The 18308-nt window shown below is 36.9% G+C and overlaps 1 protein-coding gene across 1 annotated transcript in view; it reads left to right on the top strand.

Annotated features, from left to right (window-relative positions):
• The window catches only part of B3GNTL1 (UDP-GlcNAc:betaGal beta-1,3-N-acetylglucosaminyltransferase like 1), a gene marked incomplete at its 5' end in the record, with an annotated part of 114514 nt that overhangs the window by 11087 nt on the left and 85119 nt on the right, over positions 1-18308 (top strand). Inside the window, one exon of the mRNA XM_084273515.1 lies at positions 7156-7221. Coding sequence (XP_084129641.1) covers positions 7156-7221 — 66 coding nt within the window. The remainder of the gene's footprint in view (positions 1-7155; positions 7222-18308) is intronic.

Here is an 18308-nt window from a genome sequence, read left to right as displayed (position 1 = left end):
TTTAATTCATAAGAACAATGCCGTGGATTCAACTTTCCTATATTGTGAGTCAGTGAAGCTATTTGCATATCTAAAATGAAAAAAAACCCAACCCAAACCCCACAGAACTTACTCATGATTTGCCAAATTCAGGTATTGCAGGCATGGAGAGATACCACATTGTATGGGGTATTCTGGGGAGTACATGGGATGAGTTACATATGTAACTGAAGTTAGCTGAGTCCACAGATGCCTGAGTGAGAAATTAATCTGCTGTTCTCTTGTTTCACAGAGCTTCATAACTTCTATCTCAGTTTTGTGTAGAATAATTCACTGAGGTAAATTTTGGAGTAGTTAGAAAGTTATGTGAAATTAAATTAATTAATATTTTATTGAGATCTCTTCAGAATTCCTAATTTGTCATTTACCTGATTTTGTTTATACAGTATCCATCTTCATGTTGCTGTCTTGTTTTTATTTGCTGACTAGCTGTGCAGGATATGAAAACATCAGGGAAACAAATTACAACTAATAATGAATCTCAATAGGTGATGATTTTGGATTTCTGCAATATTATCATTAGCATAAGTTTATATTTAATATAATTAAGGCGTGTTCAAAGTGATTTGAGAGTTTTGTGACTTACAGTGTGGATAAGCTTGGAAGAAGCAACCAAGTTTTTCTGTTCTGTGATATTGCTTCAAAATAGAAGGCAGTCTGAACTGTCAGAAAGCCAAATCTTGGTACAAGAGAAATAATAATTCTGTACAAGAGAAATAATAACTCTTTGATGTTAGTAAAATGCATTTTCTGCTGTCTCTGCTTGTGACTACCATGCTGAAAACAGATTGGAGGAAATGAAGTGAATGTGGAAACTGCTACAGTCTAAAAATTGCTCAATATTTTGGCTGTAGCTAGCAAATGTGTGATAATAGCTGAAACACAGATGTTGCCAGCTGTTTAACAACTCCGCTTCTACACACCACCTACCTTCTTCATTTCAGTCACCAATCCAGTATCAAGCTCTCTAGGAAGGAATGCTGATATCAGCCTTGTGGAATGCACTGCAGTCATGCCAGAGAATTGACCCTCAGAAGTGCAGCCATGATTGCAGGTTTGCTTTAGGTGGATGTGGAGAGAAATAAGGCTGGGTCATCAGTTTCCACATTCATTTCACATAGGTGGAGAAACACATCATGGCTCCTTGTACCTTAATTTCACTTCTTTGAGCAAAATTCATAAATGAATTTGTGAGCATATTTGGGAGCTTCTTTGGAAGCACTGGCTCCAGGGAGACGGACTGTTTTGCTTGCCATTCCAGCTGGAGTCAAGCTGCTTGTGTTACGTCTCTCAACACAGATTTGTGAGGACAACAAATTGGGAAGAAATGTGGAAAAAAAAAAGGTTACAGAGCTCAGAACTGTCAGAATTTGATCAGCCTATTCTACTATGAAGTGGCAGCTGTTTGACTAATAGCTATTGTGGAGGTTTTTAGCTGTGGTGGTTGTTACAGATTTCACCTCTAAGCTACTGAGGCATTTTTCCCACCAGGAAAACAAGTAGAATTGAAGATACTTAACAAATTGCTCTTATTTAACATTTATAGTCTCAGAAAATCTCAGTGACAATGACAGTAGAATGAACTAATTATGCAAAAGCATTTCACTGTTAGCTTTACTCTTCTGCACATTGTCTGCAGTTTGAACTTTATCTACCTGTTGCATTTTATTGTAACCTTAGCTTATCACTTCTCTGGGGTTGTTCCCTTTTGTGTTGTAACCATTTAGCCAGTTGTAGCACAGCAGAACTTTTACACTAAAATTCAATTTTCTGCTTAGAACTGCTGTTTTCCTTGACATTTACTAAACATGCCTATACTTGTGTAAAACTGTATTCCTTTAAAAAGCAACGAGCTTTCATTTCATCTTAACAATTTGTCTAGTTTCCCATTATTTCTGGTTTAATCAGTATGTTGTTGGAGGGTTCCTGACTGTTAAAAAAGAAGTATAAGTGTCCTGTTTTGACCTGCAGTTTTTCAAACCCAGGCATATTCACTTGAGTCCTTGACAGGCTTGTTTTAGCCTTTTGAAAGGCTCTGTTGGCAATGTATCACTATTTCAAAGATGTGCTTCTAAACCACGTTGCCACAGTGTCACTGCTTGCTAGGAGTTGAAAATGACATAGGGAAACAGTTAAGTGAGGGTCAATCACCAGAACTGGCATTCCCATGTTTGAATTGGCAGCTGCTGATCTCTACATTTCTTTTTGTGAGATTTGCTTGTAAGATTTAAGATAGGAATGTTAATTCTTAATTTTCTTGAGTTTCATGCTCAAAAACTCTTCAATGAGGAGTTTATTCATAAAGGTCTTGGCAGAAGGTGCTTGGCCCTTAGCTAGCCAGACTTGCTAGGTGTTTCCGGTACTTCAGCCTTCACGTTAGCATTCAGTTGAAATGTAGCTGCTTGTTTTTACAGTCTCCATAATTTGCTGGATTTGGAAAGACAGATTTCTTTTTAGTTGCCACTATATATTTCTCTACAGGCACTGGTAAAACTTTAGAAATATTCTTCCTCTCTTTCAAATGACCATCTATATAGCTTAGGAAATTAAGCTTTGCCCAGGTGACCTATGGGTGGACAGCAGGATTCCAACATATTTGATAGTATGGGCTTCCTTAAAACCTGCCTTCTGGGAAATTGCCTAGGACCAGTGTATTTGCTTTGGTAGTGCTGTTGACAGGCCAGTTTTTGGAGGTCCCAAGTCTTTTATTTCCCTGGTTCAAGGAACTGAACCGAACAATAGCCCAGAAAGATTTGTCACTCTAGTCTGAGCAGGTGCAAGGTAAATGAATGACAATGCATTGTAAGGCTTTGGAGATGCCATATTGTTTCTCAGTGAGTCAAACATTCCTCCTGGTGTTGCTACAGGTTGTATATGGTGTCTAATAGCTGCAATGGAAAGCATGTTGTTTTGCTGAGTCTGTAATGTGAGCATAAAAAAGCACTTCAATTCTGGGCTATAATTAGTGTGGTGTTTTTTGTGAACTTGCCCTTTCTTTTAAAAAGCAAATGTGTATCGTGCATTGAGTTGTATGTTTTGTTTTCCTTTCTGAAGTGCAAAAACCCCTCACTTACAAGTGAAAATCATCAAGTTATCACTGTGGAGTTCAGTGTGGTCCAGACAGCCTGTCCGAAGAAGCCAGTGAATGCTTGTCATTTGAATTTACTCAAATTGATTAAAAAAACCACATGCTGAAACAAGAGCTTTGAGTAATTTTCTCAAGTTCTGTCTATTGATTTAGTTTTGCTTTTCCTCAACTAAATGCATGAGTAAAGTAATTAGCTCAGTATAAATTGTGTGTTTTAATAAAGAATGGTGCCTCTGGTTGGAAGGAAAACAACCCAGCTGATAGTTGTATAACTAGCCCTTCTGATTTGGCAGCATCTGTGAGCAGTGTGGATCTTGACAGGAGCAAGGCAGCTCTCTGTGCAAGGAATGGATTTGATAGGAACACAAGTGGGCAGAATGCCTGTCGGACTGAAAGGTGATGGGAGATCATGGACCCCCACTGTCAGAAACACATCTGGGCTTGTTTAGAAATCCCTGCTGGCTTCTCACGTGAAATAAAGTCCTTTTCATTCTCCCATCTTTCAGCAAATTGTTTTCCTACTCAGAATGGATGCTGGAGAACAGGAAATATGTTTGTAATCAACAAAATTCCTATAAATTCTGGGTTAGTTTGAGCACCTAAAGTAGGTTTCTATTTGCATTGCTTTATCTCTTGCTGTTTACTGGGTTATTTTGAGTTGTTTGCATTGTGTGTATGTACATACTTAGGTGACACTAAACCCAGCTATTAATTGAGATTTTTCTTAATTTTTCTACAAAGTTTGGTGAGGTCACATGAAAGTAGATTTCCTTACAGATTTTTCTTTATTTAGCTCTCCTGTTGCAAATATATGCTAGTGAAGGCATGTGTTTATCTAGAGTTATTTTAAATCTGTTCTTTTGTCAACTCTTTTGGTGGGGGAAATCTTTCTTCATCCTGTCTACCTTATGTCTCTTAGGAGGCAACTGCTAGACAGTTCCATGTAAAGGGGGAAAATGGAATTTAGTGGAAACTTATGTTAAACTTATGGTTTTTAAATTGACATATTCAATTAATTCACTGCTAGCCTTGTTATCTTCCCTACTTGGACCTGGGAGACAGCAACAAATTAGATACGCTTCCCTTTTTGATATAGCAGCTACATGCTATGTAGCATGTATAGACATACTTTTCCCTTTTGTCTAAAATGACAAATGAAAAATAATATGGAAAGTTAATACTTCTACTCTGTCAACTGTAGAAAGCAAAGTCTGGCAACACAGTTATTGAGTTTGATATCATGAATAAAACAGTTTTGATTAAAAAAAATAGTGATTACATAATGTACAACTGGATTAATTATTTTAACATGTTAGTTGTCAAATACTACAGCTGTTTAAACTCCATAACCTCTTACCAGTACATTGCATGGTTGGGCATCTCAGTCTTATCAACAGTCTAGGAAGTTGAAAATTTTGGAAGTGCTTATTTTGTGGTACAATCTTTTTGGTTTTACTCATTAGAGTTGAATTTGGTTCTTAAATACCAGTCTAGAATGCAACAGCATTATTAAGATTATTTCTGTATAAATTTCTGGTTTTGACTTTGGGTTACCCACCCAGTCATCAATAGTAAAGAATCTATCAAGTGTGGAAGTTGAATTTTACAGGAAGGTTTCTCTTATAATTGCCCAGCCTGAGTCTAAAAAGCTAAATGGCTGACGCAACTCCAGTTTGTCTGGGATGTGACTTGCATTTTGTGCTTTCTTCCTTATCACCTGATTGCTTTATTGGTTTATTTGCAGTTGTGTCTATGGAGGTGGTGGGTTTGTTTTTCTTTCTCCTTCCATGAATCTGGGAAGTAGAACAGAACTATACAGCAGGGCATCATATGTGTAAAATTGTTAATTTAAAAAAATAATAATTTTTTGAAGGTTATTCATGATAAGATTTCATAATTTTCCAGCATTAGAGAACAAAGATGTACTAATAAAAATGGCATTTTGAAATTTTTGTGCCTATAGTGCCCCCTCTTTAGCTGGATTTTGCAGAATACTGATGATCTTGATGATAACCTAAGACCCAAATCTGTAGACTTGTTAGTTTTGCCAATGGCATCAAACTGCAGTGGTGTTTTGTTAGGGGCAGCTAGACCTTTCCTGTCAAGTTGTCTGCTTATCAAAACAAACCACTGACCTGCTTGGGGAATACAATATTTGAATTTGGTTTGGATACATTCTACGCTGATTTAACCTTTTAAAATCAAGTAGATTATCTTTCATCTTTGTCAGTGTGCAAGTTCTGTTAAATTTATCTCTGCTCTGCAGGATCATAAACAGTGGAATCTTTTACCACAAGACCATGTGTTGTATTTTATAAGAGATAATAGTAACTTTGTTCTAAACATTATAATTCTTCACTTTTTGATAAATTTCTTTTGCAATCTCACTTTATAGGGACTTAACAAGACATCTAAGAAACCTGAATAATTCTTAAAGGAGTAAACAAAGCTCAGTTAAAATATATTTTCTGTTGTTTTTGTGAAAATCAGGTCTTAATTAGAAAAAATCAGCTCTGTATTTGCATTCAAGAAATGATTATGGTTGTTAAAGGTTTTTTTGCTTGATACAGTACCTGAATTGTATTGATAAAGTTAAATATCATTGTAGTTTTGATATACCTGGTGTAGAATTCAGAAATGTTTTTTTTACTCTGTTAGCTTTGAAAATCAGTAACATCTCTTATTACTGAATAGACCCTAAATACAAAATACAGGCAAATGATTCTGGCAATGTGATCCTTCCATCTTTTATAAACTTGCATGTGATAAGAGTCAGTTTTACTATTTCTTTCTTTTATCTTTAACCTTCAATTGTATCAAATAGTTGGATCTACTTCTAAAACCTTTTCTTCCTTCTATTGATTTTAATAGAATTATAGTGTCACCTTTGTATCAAGGTCATTCAACCGCCTAAGCTGTAGATATTTAAGCACTAATGTATTTTTGTTGCTGTTGATTTGTCTCAAGTTTTAAAGTGTTTGGAGATTTAGTATTTGTTTTTTTGGCTGTAGTAGGAATCTCCTTGGAATGATTTTAATGTGAGTAACTCCTAAAAGAATGGACATAGAACAGGGATTCAGGGCTCCTATGCTTACCTGATAAGGCACTAGAAATAGTGTGAGGAGAAAGAGGTCATGTGTAGCTTTAAACAACATATAAGAAAGACTGAACTGACACTTTAAAAGGGAAGAAATGTGGCATCAAAGTGGAAGAGAATATAGGCAGAAACCTCGGGAGAGGAATTTAGGAAAAAAATTTTTGCTGCAGTTGGGCATTTTAATAGACTGTAAACCCATCATCTAGAAAGGATATAATTTTGAACAGTAATATAACTGTGAGAGCATATAGTCTCCTATCTGTTCCAGAAAGGATAGCAAGGTTACTAACTCTTTACAAGACAACCTGGCTTTTTGTATGTAAACAAACCAGACATTTAAGCTACATGTGCAAGCAGTATTAACATCACATTTAAATCTGGGCAGTGTGTTCTGAAGCCAACAGCAATGCTGATGCATTTTATGAGTGTGGGTTTTTTCTGTTCTCCCCCACCCCGTGCCCCTGAATGTTATTGCTTCACAAATACTGGTTTTTGTGCTCTTGAAATATGACACACTGGTAGATCTAGAGACTGAAGGCTTTTCCTTATCAATATAACGAGGTATAGCCAGACTACAAAGAACACTTCCTCATATTGCTGGAACGCCTCATATCTCATGCTTTTAATCAAGGTTAGTTCCTTGTCCACACATACTGCCAGTACTCCTATTAGAAGTTGTTGTTAACGAGGTGGCGAATTTCTTCAGCAATGTAAAATGTGTGGGTGCCCACAAGATACGTGCTGAGATCACAACATGGGTGTCACATAATAGTTTTGATCACTTCCAATTTGAACAGGACTCAGTTTAATCCACCAGGAGTGTGAAATCTTTTAATATTTGTTCCATTTGTATTTTTGATGTATTCTAATGTGTCTGAGTACTGTACTGTGTCCCTTTTTCTGTTCAGTCACAGTGTGCTGTTTATTCCAGGATGATGTGATGATGCCACAGCGGGTTAGGCTGCAATATGAAGCTGCCATTCAACGCCCAAACAGTGTGAGTACTTTTTTCTTGTGTGTATTTGTATGTTTTTCTATGTTCAGTAAACCAAATCTCATTATAACAGTGATACTCCTTTTCAGTAGGCATACAGGTTTCACTAATGTGTGTAATCTAAAGGAGAATGCCTTTTTAACATAACCTTGCTAGGCATGTGAAGAGCTGCAAGGGAATGGTTACAGCTGTGGTTAATCTGGCTTTAATATTTAAGAAACTGTAAGGAATTTAAGGTTTGTCATCGTGAATAAACTGGCCTGCAGTTAAATTGATGTTTCTCTCTACGTCAAAAGAAAACATTAGAATGCCATTCCTTATTCATATGAAATAAACATTCTGTGAGATAGTTACTTTATAATCTATATGATTTTCATTTTTAAATAAATTTCTGTGATAAGGACCAGTGTCCTTTAGAGATAATTTGGAATATGTTCTACTTTCTTCAAGATAATAAGTATAAATAATCTGTCATGGCAATTACTTTATTGACATAGATGCTCCTTTATAAACTTGAACACCTGAGTTTGTGTTCCTGTCAGTGGTGTTCAGCAAAAACAGGCTTATTGCTTTCACAGCTCTGGCGCTTTCTCTTGCGAGATTTATTTCAATGTGCAGAGCTTTCTGGAAAGGAAAGGTCAATTCACTTGATCTGTCAAGAAGGTATTTCCTGCAGGTCTCAGAGCAAATAGACAGGTTCAGGATTGTCACTCTCTGGGAGTTAAACACCTTTTGAACTTTTCCTACAAAACATTCTTGCTTGAGAGTAGAGCTTATTGCGGTTATTTCGGCTGAGGAATGTCTGCCAAACAACCTGCTGCTTAGTGGTGGGATGTGTACCTGCTCATCCCACCACCTGTGTTAGGTCTCTTATGAAATCTGATAATCCCTACAATGTAATTTATCAAATTATAGCTTTAGTAGTACCTGAGTAGCTGTTAACCTAATTCATATTATGAACATAATAAAATGATACATCAAAGTTGTTTTTGTTCTGATATCAATCAGTTAATGTAATTCTGTAGTAAAATGCCAAAAAACCGGAGAGGCAAGTTGATCCAGTAGGCTTGTTTTATGGAAACTGGTGTTAAGAGCTATCATATTTCTTGCTTATATGACTTCTGTAGCTGTATATTAAGGCTTTTTTTTTTTTTTTAATTAGACCAATTACAACCAAACAGTTTGTATCTATTTACAAAACACTTGAGATGTTTTGTTTCTATTCGGTTACACTTTAGTGCCTAGCAGCGTTCAGTATGAACTCTTAAATGACAATCAAATAAGAAATAACGTGTGCCTGAGTAGATGAAGGGTATGTCTGTCTGCATGACATAATCCATGCACTTGTTCTTCCCATGCTCTAAAGTAATCTAAACTTGTGGTCCTGTTTTAGTGTGGGACTACTGGACTGTTTGCAAAGGCTTAGCTTGATCTTTGTGTTTTACTAAATAAAACTAGCCAAAGTCAGTCTGATTTAGCAGGGGAAATAAGTTTCAGTTATCTGATGTATTAGTGCCTAAAATCTTCAATTTCAGAGTGTAAAAGTTCTCAGAAAAGAATGGAGATAAAGGCCTGAGATTTTTAAATCTTAAGAAAACTGAGAGGTGTGTGTGCTCCACATCAGGCATAGAGATATAGTGCATTTGGGTAGAGCCTGTCTCATCTCATCACTCTCTCAAATTTCTACTGAATAGACAGTTTCTGTGCAGCTTTTTTGGTCAGAGGCCTTGGTTTTCTTTGTTTTTTGTTTTTCATTCTTTGGGAAAAGTTGATCTGCTGGCCACAAATCTACTGGCCAATATCAGAATCACAGAATTGTAGGGGTTGGAAGGGACCTCAAGAGATAGAGTCCAACCTCCAAGAGATCGTTTGAGTCTACCCAGTCAGGCTGGACTGCTGTTCCTAAAAGAATGATCTCTCCTCTGTCTACTGAATTTTCTGACCTTGGAAGATGGTTGAAGATGCTTGAAGGAAGTTCTCTGTATTTGAAGTTCTGACCCTGGAGTCAGTCAGTATGATAAGTCACTGTAGATGGAGGGAGGGGCTGCAGGGGAAGCAGAAGCTTTAGAAATGCCTGTGAAGCAGTGAGCTTTTTTGGTTTGTTCCTGAAATTCTAATTTGCAAACTTGGACTTTCCATTCTTCTGCAACATCTTCTGACCTGGATTTTTGACATCATGTAGTCTCAACGTACTTTCAGAAATTTTGTTCTTAATCGTCACCTTGCTGGTTGTTACTGAGAGCCAGATTTTAAGACTAGTGTTCCTAGAGGGCTTCAGTCTATTGTTGTTACTTTTACAGATTTACAGGTAAGGAAAGGATTCAAATTTCTCCATCAAGAGAAACCTCCCAGATCCTAACTAATCCCTGAGGTTTTTCCTCTTTCATGTTACTATTAAATGCAGATTTAAGCTTTTATTAAATGCTTTGCTCTTACATGAAGCTTGATTACTGAACAGTGGAAACAGTCAGATGACTTTGGAGTGAAACAACAGTTTTGTTTCAAAGACAACTCAAACAGTTGTGTTTCAAAGAAAGTGATGTGTCTATTTCTGAAACAGCAAGGGACTTGCCCCCAGGTTCAGGTGTTGGATATGAGTGAGGTAACCCTGCAGCAGCCCTTAGCTTTGCAAGTCTTGTTTCCTGTATCGTTGACTTTAAAGAGCAAGAGAAAATTCATTTCTGTTCTCTTAAGCTGCTCTCATCTGGAAGACTTTAAAAAAAAAACCTTGTGGGATGGAACTGTTCCATCATTGGTAACATTTAGAATGGAGGGCTTTGGATCTCAAAATACAAACTACTGATATGTTCTGATTTTATTAAATGCAGTTTTTTAGGACCTCTGTCTTCCTGTCCTCTGGTGAATACTTCACATTATCTCCAAGCCCTGTTGACACTGATTTTATAAATTGGACACTCTCAAAAGACCAAGTTTTTGAGACTTTGTGTATTTATACTGCAAGTTCTTAGGCTTTATTAGCTCAATATGAACACCTGCTTTTAGCAGTTTGAAAGCTTAGGGACATTGTTCTGTGTGTTGATAATGAAATAGCTACCAGCCTTTTGGCGCTGACTGGCGAGTGCACGTGTGTACTTGTGCTATACCACATACAAGCAGCTTTCAGCTCGCTTGTGCTCCCATCAGATAAGAATGACTTTGTTGCTACAGAATGAATGCCTGTTACTAAAATTTCTTGCTCTCTGTTTATCCCCAGAAGCAGTGTCTCTCCCATTTATCCAGAGTAAGCCAGGAGTTGCTTATTTACCAACCGCAAATCATGTGTGCTTTGTTGGCAGCTAATGAGTGGGAATATTCAAGATCACATTTCCCTTAATTCTGAAAAAATCAGGTCCTCGTATCTTATTTTATCTATATTCTTCTGGAGGAGATCCAACTTTGTGCACATCTGAGTGTTCTGTTGAACAAGGCTTCTGAGTTGGGAGTAGCCCAGGAAATGTGCAGTTTCAACATTATTTCCCAAACCACCCCCATACACTGCACCTATGTTCCACATGTATTCTGTTAGTTTATTTGTGCAGAGTAGTACCCTTTAAGAAGTCCCAAAGTGTTTTGTTTCAAGGAGAGATGATACCTGCATCTAGGTTGTCTTGTTGCCGGGTGGGTGCTCACATCAAGACCTACTGAGGGCATGTAGAGGTGAAATGGCTGGATGTGGTTTGAGTAGACTCTTGAGGAGCTCAAGTAGCATTAAAGAGCTTCACTGGGATGTGCTTCATAGCTGAGATGCTTAGGTAGCTGGCCACACTTTGTCAAGCTATTGGGCTATTATGAAGGCTTTCAAGAATAGCACAGCACTTGGATTCTGGATACTGGAAGGAAAAAAGAACTGTGATAAAATGAGATGTATTGGTCAGTAGATTTTGAGTATGAACAAGTCAGTACTCATACTGAGTATTTTTGGATACAATATGCTCTCCTGGGGGTTACTTTTTTCTGCTCAACACTGCTTAATTTGAGTACATGTGTGCCCCTATAATAGAGCTGTGAAGCTTCAAATTTGTATATCTCTTTCTGCAGAATTGCTTATAAAATAGGCAAACTCTTCCTCAATGTCTTCCCAACAGCTGGAATGAAAATGTGGGCAATAGAAATAAAGAATGTTACTTCCTTTTGTTTTCACTGGCTGAATGAGAAGCTCATCTGTACCAGTGTGAGTGTGAACACCTTCCTTTTTGTTGTAAAATTACTAGTCTCTTTCTCAAACATATAGGATACTTAGGCATGTAAGAGAACATTGAGTATGCCATTTGCATTTCTTCAGTGAGAAATTCTTACTGTTTTAGATCTGTAAAGTTAAGTTTTGGCATATTCTATAGCTTGGATTTAGATCAAGAGCTGCAGTGCCTGCGGCCGTTTTATCCCATTGCCTTATCTGGATGTCTTAACCAAGGACTAAACTCTGGATGTCTTTGATGGTTAATGTGACTCTGAGATCCGTGATTGGATCGAGTGAACTTGAAGAAGGCATGGCACTGTTAGTTCACAGACCTGTTCGTCTGCCTCTGGGAAAGCTGTAAACAAATATTGCATAATCAGCAAATGAATTGGAGAAATGAACAAATGAATGAGATAGCTGAACTTCATCCTTTCTGTGAGGCACAACTCTGGGCCAGAGGCATTGTGTGTGTCTTCCTCTACCCTACCTGAAGCTCACAAATTAGCTAAACTTAGAAATGAAGTCTTGCTTTCTCCTTTTTTTTCTGTCTGTTTTTTCTGTCTGTCTTTCTCCTTGTCTGTCTTTCTCCTTTTCTTCTGGACAGATACATTTCTTGATTTTGAAATCTGTACTCTAATAGATATCTTTTTGTATTCTTACTGTACTTTGTACCATTCTACTTGTCCAGACTTGTTACACATTTCTATTAAATGTTAGAATGATGGGTTTTTTTTTCCCCTCCCTCATTTTCCTTACCTTTTGCTTCTTGAGCACTAGTTTAAATCATTTAACTTTCTCCTTTGTGTGACTGAAATTGTCAGATTCCATTGATTCTTGATTATGTCAGTCCTTTTAGCTTCCACCTTATTTCTAAAGTCATAGAATAATTTGTGTTGGAAAGGACCTTTAAAATATATCTAGTACAACCCCCAAATGTATTTAATAATCAATATCTGAAATGACAAGTATAGATTTTTCTTAGTATCAAATGAGAGACTATACAATAAAATGAGTAGATCCTCTCCTACAGGTATAATTAATGTGACTGGCTTTAGTGGTACATGAAGTAGAAATGAATGTGGAACAGAAGTGCTAAGATCAGCATTCTGAATTTACATGGCTGTCATGATAATGAGATCTTTTTCAAAATACCTAAAGATTGATAATGTTCCACTGTTCTTACGTTGGCAAGGGACAGGGGATTTTATGTGAGTCAATCCAGTTCTGTGTGATGGATTCAACAAATACCCTGCGTTGTTCTGAGTGCAAAAGGATTAATATACATTCTTACATCATCTGTCAGTGAGTTCTATGTTTTAGGTGTAGCTTTTGTCCTTCAAGGGAGGTAATTAATCCTAGGTAGTCTGGAGCAGTTTCTTCTTTCACATACTGCCTTACATATCAGAACAGTTTTATAAGTCAGTGTGTGCACTGATTGTTTTGTATACAAAAAAAGCAGAGTATGTAAATAACAAGTAATTTGTTTTGCTGGGTAGTTGAGACATTGTATCTTCAACTAGTGGAAAAAACATCCAGAGAACTGTTTCCATCTCCTCTCAGGTGTGCAGCTGAGCGTGTCAAAACCCCTGTGACAGAACTCCAGTCACTCACTAGAACACTGGCTTGTACGACAGAAACTTCAGTGCAACCTTTTACTGGGCAGCTGTGCCATAACATATCACATTGATGTGGAGGTGTTCTGTTCCTGTTTATTATCACAAGTCTGGAATAAGGGCAGAAAAGATTGTTTTATGTCTCTTGTGCCAGCCCAGGCTGCTTCATGATGAAAGGGAGCATGGGATAACAAATAAAAATGGGAAGAAAAATAGAGGGAGGCCACTTCATAGATTGGCAGTCAGCAGTAGCAGTTTGGGACTGTTGGCAGTTGTCAGCATGTAGTGATTTTACATGACATTTGCCAATGAAGTTTGGCCACCTCTGAAAATCTTAAAGCCTTTTTTTTTTTTTTTCTGTATCTTCTTATTAGTTTAATGTTAGTTACCTTTCAGACTACATGCTCTGCTTCTTCTTGTGTACCTTTTATTAGAAATTACATTGCACTTAGACATGGATTCATTCAACATAATGAACAAGGCAGCCTTTTCTCTATGGCTAGAGCTGGCAAAATGGAGATAATGCACGTCTCCTATACTTATGTTTGTTCTTAAAATAGTCTTTTGTTACATAGTAATAATTGGAATTCAGAAGCTCTAAAACTTGTATGCATTTTCATACCATTGCACTAGTACTTTTTTAAACTGGAAACCATACAAAGGAACAGATGTTTTGCTTTCCTAGTGGAGCTACTAGTCTTTAGTAAACTCAACGAGAAGTGACCTGAAGTCTAAATGTGTTCATGAACTATTCAGCATATTTGGATCACAGTATGATGTTACACAGTGAAAAAATATACGAATATATTGGGGGATGGGGTGGGGATGTAGCAGCCAGAAGCTTGCTCTGTCTGAAAACTGTAGCTGTGATTAGAGCAGTGCTGAACCCTGGCTGATATTTCCTGCCTTACCACAGTATTTGAAGAGCTTGTCATCTGCTCTCACAGCAGCTTTACAGCTTCTGGCCAGTCTGGAACGTGGGCAGATTGAGGTTATATCTGCCTTAAGACTTCCACTCAGGAGCTTTAGATCTGTTCTTGTTTGGTTGAAGTAGTGTGATGCAATGAACAGGGACTTGGTGTAGGAATGAGGAGATGCAAATTTGCCTCCAGAGTGGCTTTGCCATTCCTCATGTACAGTTTTAAGGAAGTGGTCAGCAGCATTCTGCAGGCTGAGCCTTTACTCCTGAGGGATTTTGCTGCTTGCTTTCTATGTGGTGTTTTGGTGTGGACCGCAAAACTAGGTAAGGTAGTATCTTGTATATCATTTTGCATGTGTGGAAACATAGTAAACCTATGTGAAGTTTTGCTTAACTGTCATTAAACATAATGTTGAAATATTACCTCACTGTGTTTGGTGTAATGAAAATCCCCTCCATTTAAATGCTGTGTGCAGTGAGTTAATGGTTGTTGGTGAGCTTCTCTCATTGTGTCTTCTACTGAAGTCCAGGTTTTACCTATCTCCATTTTACTGTTTAGTCTTCCAGTTGTTGCATATAACTTGGCAATAAATGCTTTTATTTTGGACATGAACTTGATTAAAATCTTCATCAGGACAAAACTTAAGTAATCTTTGTTTTGCCTTACTTAATTTGCATCTGCTCTACTCCTGGCTCCCTTACTCAGCATGTTTGAGACAGATCAGTGTGTGTTGCCCAGGCATGTCCTAGCAAGCAGTGCCTATAGACGTTAGCTTTAATATAAGCATTAATTTTTATAACAGTTATTAAAGAGAAAAGAATTGGATACTGGTGTGTCTTGAAGGGTATGTGAATAGATCAAATTTGTTTGCTTAACCCTGTTAATAGAAATTTGCTCCACTGAATGAGCTACATCTTTGGTATGGACAGAGGGGAAAACATGACTATATTCTTGAGGTGTTTACCTACAGTAGTTGATTGTTCAAAATCAGTTTATTTTTGCTGTAGAAAAAAAGATAAAAAGTGTCTGGAGAAATATTTTCATGAACTAGTCTAACTATTCTGGTCATTAGACCTTTAGTACTTTCTACTCAGTTCCCATATACTGCACACCATAAACAAGTGACAAGTCTTTAACATTTTTTTCCAGCCTATGGAAAATGTAGCTCTAAGCTACAGCTATCCAGTATAGACACTTACAAAAATATATATATTTATGACTTTGGAGGTTTAATTGGAGGTTTTATTTTTAATTTATACTATTATGAATGAATTTATAAATTATTATATATTGTTATTTATACTATTTTGATCTTTACGTATGAAGGGTGGAAAACTAGAGCAAGAGTAGTGTGAAGGTTTTGTTCTGAAATGGTGATAGTGGAGTATGTTTAAGAGGAGAAAATATAATTAGTTTTTTTTTTCTACACTGAAGAATATGAAAATTCTTTGTTTGACAAAGAGTATTATTCTTATGGTAGTGTTCACTAATTGGGCCTTTCCATGTATATCACCCATGTCTTCTGGAATACAGCTGTGTCTTTGCTTTTTATTAGGCAGCTGCCTTAAAGATTCTTTTGATTTGGTATTTCTGAAAAACCACAGTGCATTTTCAAAGTCACATTGTCAGTTGAAGTCTGTTCTACATTTAATCATGTATCCCAAATGAGAAACATCCCAACTTAGGCCACTTTAATTACAAAGTTGTGTTTAATATGGCCTCCACATGCCAATAACCCCATCAAGCAGTTGTTACTTGTAGAGTTTGATATTCATGAATGTTTGATTGTAATGTAGATTTTCAGCATATTTAATTTTTAAAACTATATCTGCAAGATGAAAAAGAAATTGAAAAGATCGAAAAGAAGTCCTGGACTGTCTGAATCAATTGCTCTTTTAAAGGCAGGCTTCTGCTTCACAACTCCATTAAAACATCCTAAAGATGCTGCTGATCCATACTTGTAACAACAGCGAGTGTTAGAGGTGCTGCACCAGTACATGCAGCTTCTCTTGCATGTATCTATGTAATGATTAAAGGGGAGTGTCTGTGTACCCAGGCAGAAAATGAAAACTCTTCTATAAGAGTTTATAACTAAATAGTACTATGTGAATGAAAACAAAAGAAATCAATACAGAGGGAAGGCAGAAAAAGAAAATCCCTATCCTGTCAAATATTCTTAGGAATTTCAGGGTAACTTTGCTATCTCCTATCAATTGTGGTTGGAAATTAATACAACAAAAATAATAGAAGTGGGATTTGAGGACAGTGCAGGTGACCTGTACCTTTCCATTATACATCAAGATGTAGGCATGGTTAACAACGATTCTTAAACATTCAGGATAAGGTAAATGGCTCCTGTTAGATTTTCAGATTAGGAAATTTCCCACTGTGGACACTCCTTAACAGGCATATTTGGAACAAAAGTGATCAGATAATCCTTCCTGTACTGCTTGTTATTTGAGTAGTTTTTCTTCTCATAGAGTATTATCTAGGTAGGATCGGTTGTCACGATGCTTCTAGTTAAAACTTCACCGAGTAGTTAATTATATTCTCTTTTAGGAGGTTTACATCATTCTGTCATATTTCTAACAGGAAACTCAACACTGCATGTTTTTTCTCAGTGTTTAGAAAGGTTTGTACTTTATATGTCATTTGGAAGATGCATTTCATTTAATACCATAAATTGAGGAAAGCAATTTATTTTGTCCCAGAAAGCTTTGGATTTTTCCTTGCTAAAAAGGTATATTTTCCTAGTACCTGCTTCAATATCATTTTAGTTGGTTCATTAAAAAAACTTAAGGAAACAGAGTTCCTTAAAAGAAGACACATTACATGAAGAAATCATACGTATGCACATAGTAGGCACCTAGTGCCTCTATAGAGAGTTTGTACTTCTAATATGTCTTTGTTCATTTCCCCTTTTTGTAAAATTAGGATGGGAAAAAATGGGGATAAAATCGGACACCAATTAATTTTTCATTGTCATTTCCTCTTGAGTGCAGCGGGAGGGTTCTGACGCATTGGCTATCTCCTGGATAAGACAGATTCTTTGTGCTAGAGGAAGCTGTTGTGATTCAAAAAAAGTGCCACATCTGCAGAAAATGTGTTGGGTTTAATTACTGTAAACTCATTCAATCTTGGCTTCCTCTCGCCCGCTTCCTTTGCTGTTGATATGTGCAAGGTAACACATAAGAACCTAAAATGATGAAAGTAAAAACCATCTCCACCTGAATATTGTATCTGAAAACAGAGCAGTGAAAAGTCAGAACAAGTTACAGCCTGTGAGCGGGTGGCTGATGTTGCTGCTGGGTGCAGAGTGCTGATTTTTGTCCTTATCAGATACAGGACTGGTATTTCAGTGGAACAATTTTGTAACTCACAGAACAGTACTACATGTGCTCATAGTACAATTTTGTAATGTGTGTAATAATCCTGCCTAGTTCCTCTGAACATGATCAGAACTCTGGACTTCGTGTTGATGAACAAGTAGTTGAATGTGCTCGTTAGATTTGTATTTCGTACATCATGACTCAGTCAGTGTACTGTGACCTATGTAGAGCATCTGTTTCACAGACAACCCAATTATTCTAGTCTTATTTTTGTACTGTTTTAATTGCATAAAAGTTACATTGTGTTATAGGCCTTTTACTCTTGAAAACGTTTTAAATGTAGTGGCATAAGGTACATATCCAAGACTTTGATTCTGATAATCTTATTTGGAGATGACTCATTAGCTTCACTCCTAATTGTGTGAAGTGGTAGAGTTATTTGGGAAGAGAGAGTCAGGTGCCTGAACATTAACATCTAATGCTCTTTTGCCACCCTAGGCTGTCTGAGGCCATCTAGACAGGGCTGCAGACACTAGAGGCTTGGTCCATCTGTGGAATGGTAGCTGGAGGCCAGGCAAGACCATAAGCTAGATGCTTGTATTTGGCCACTTGTTCCCACAAAGCTCCTTTTAAGCCATTTATATTTTTAAAAGTTACTTAGTTGTTTTTTCAGAAAGTTTTGTTCTTCCATGAACTACCACAGTCCTTTGCCATGAGCCAGAAACTTTTGTTTACAGTTCATGTTGCTGCTTCCTACACATGTAATATGAACAATTACAGCAAGTCTCCGGTTGGAATATGAAGTGCATTTCATTTGTTGTATGTATTGCATAGTTTAATCTAGGTACAGGAATATACCAGTATACAGTAAGCATTTATACTACTGATAAAAATAAACATGCCCAATTACATGAGAAAGTTGAAACATGGATGAACCCCATTTTTGCATTGAAACAGGTACTCAATGTATTGTTAAAGAATTTTTCTAATATAGAGAGTTTCTTCTGATCTCTGGAAGTCTCTTTGGGTGTAAAATAAGTCAAAAAGATTT

Source organism: Gallinula chloropus (assembly GCF_964237585.1).
Source record: "Gallinula chloropus genome assembly, chromosome: 20".
Classification (NCBI taxonomy): domain Eukaryota; kingdom Metazoa; phylum Chordata; class Aves; order Gruiformes; family Rallidae; genus Gallinula; species Gallinula chloropus.
Note: the sequence above shows the minus strand (reverse complement) of the source record. Positions and strands in the feature narration are given on the sequence as shown.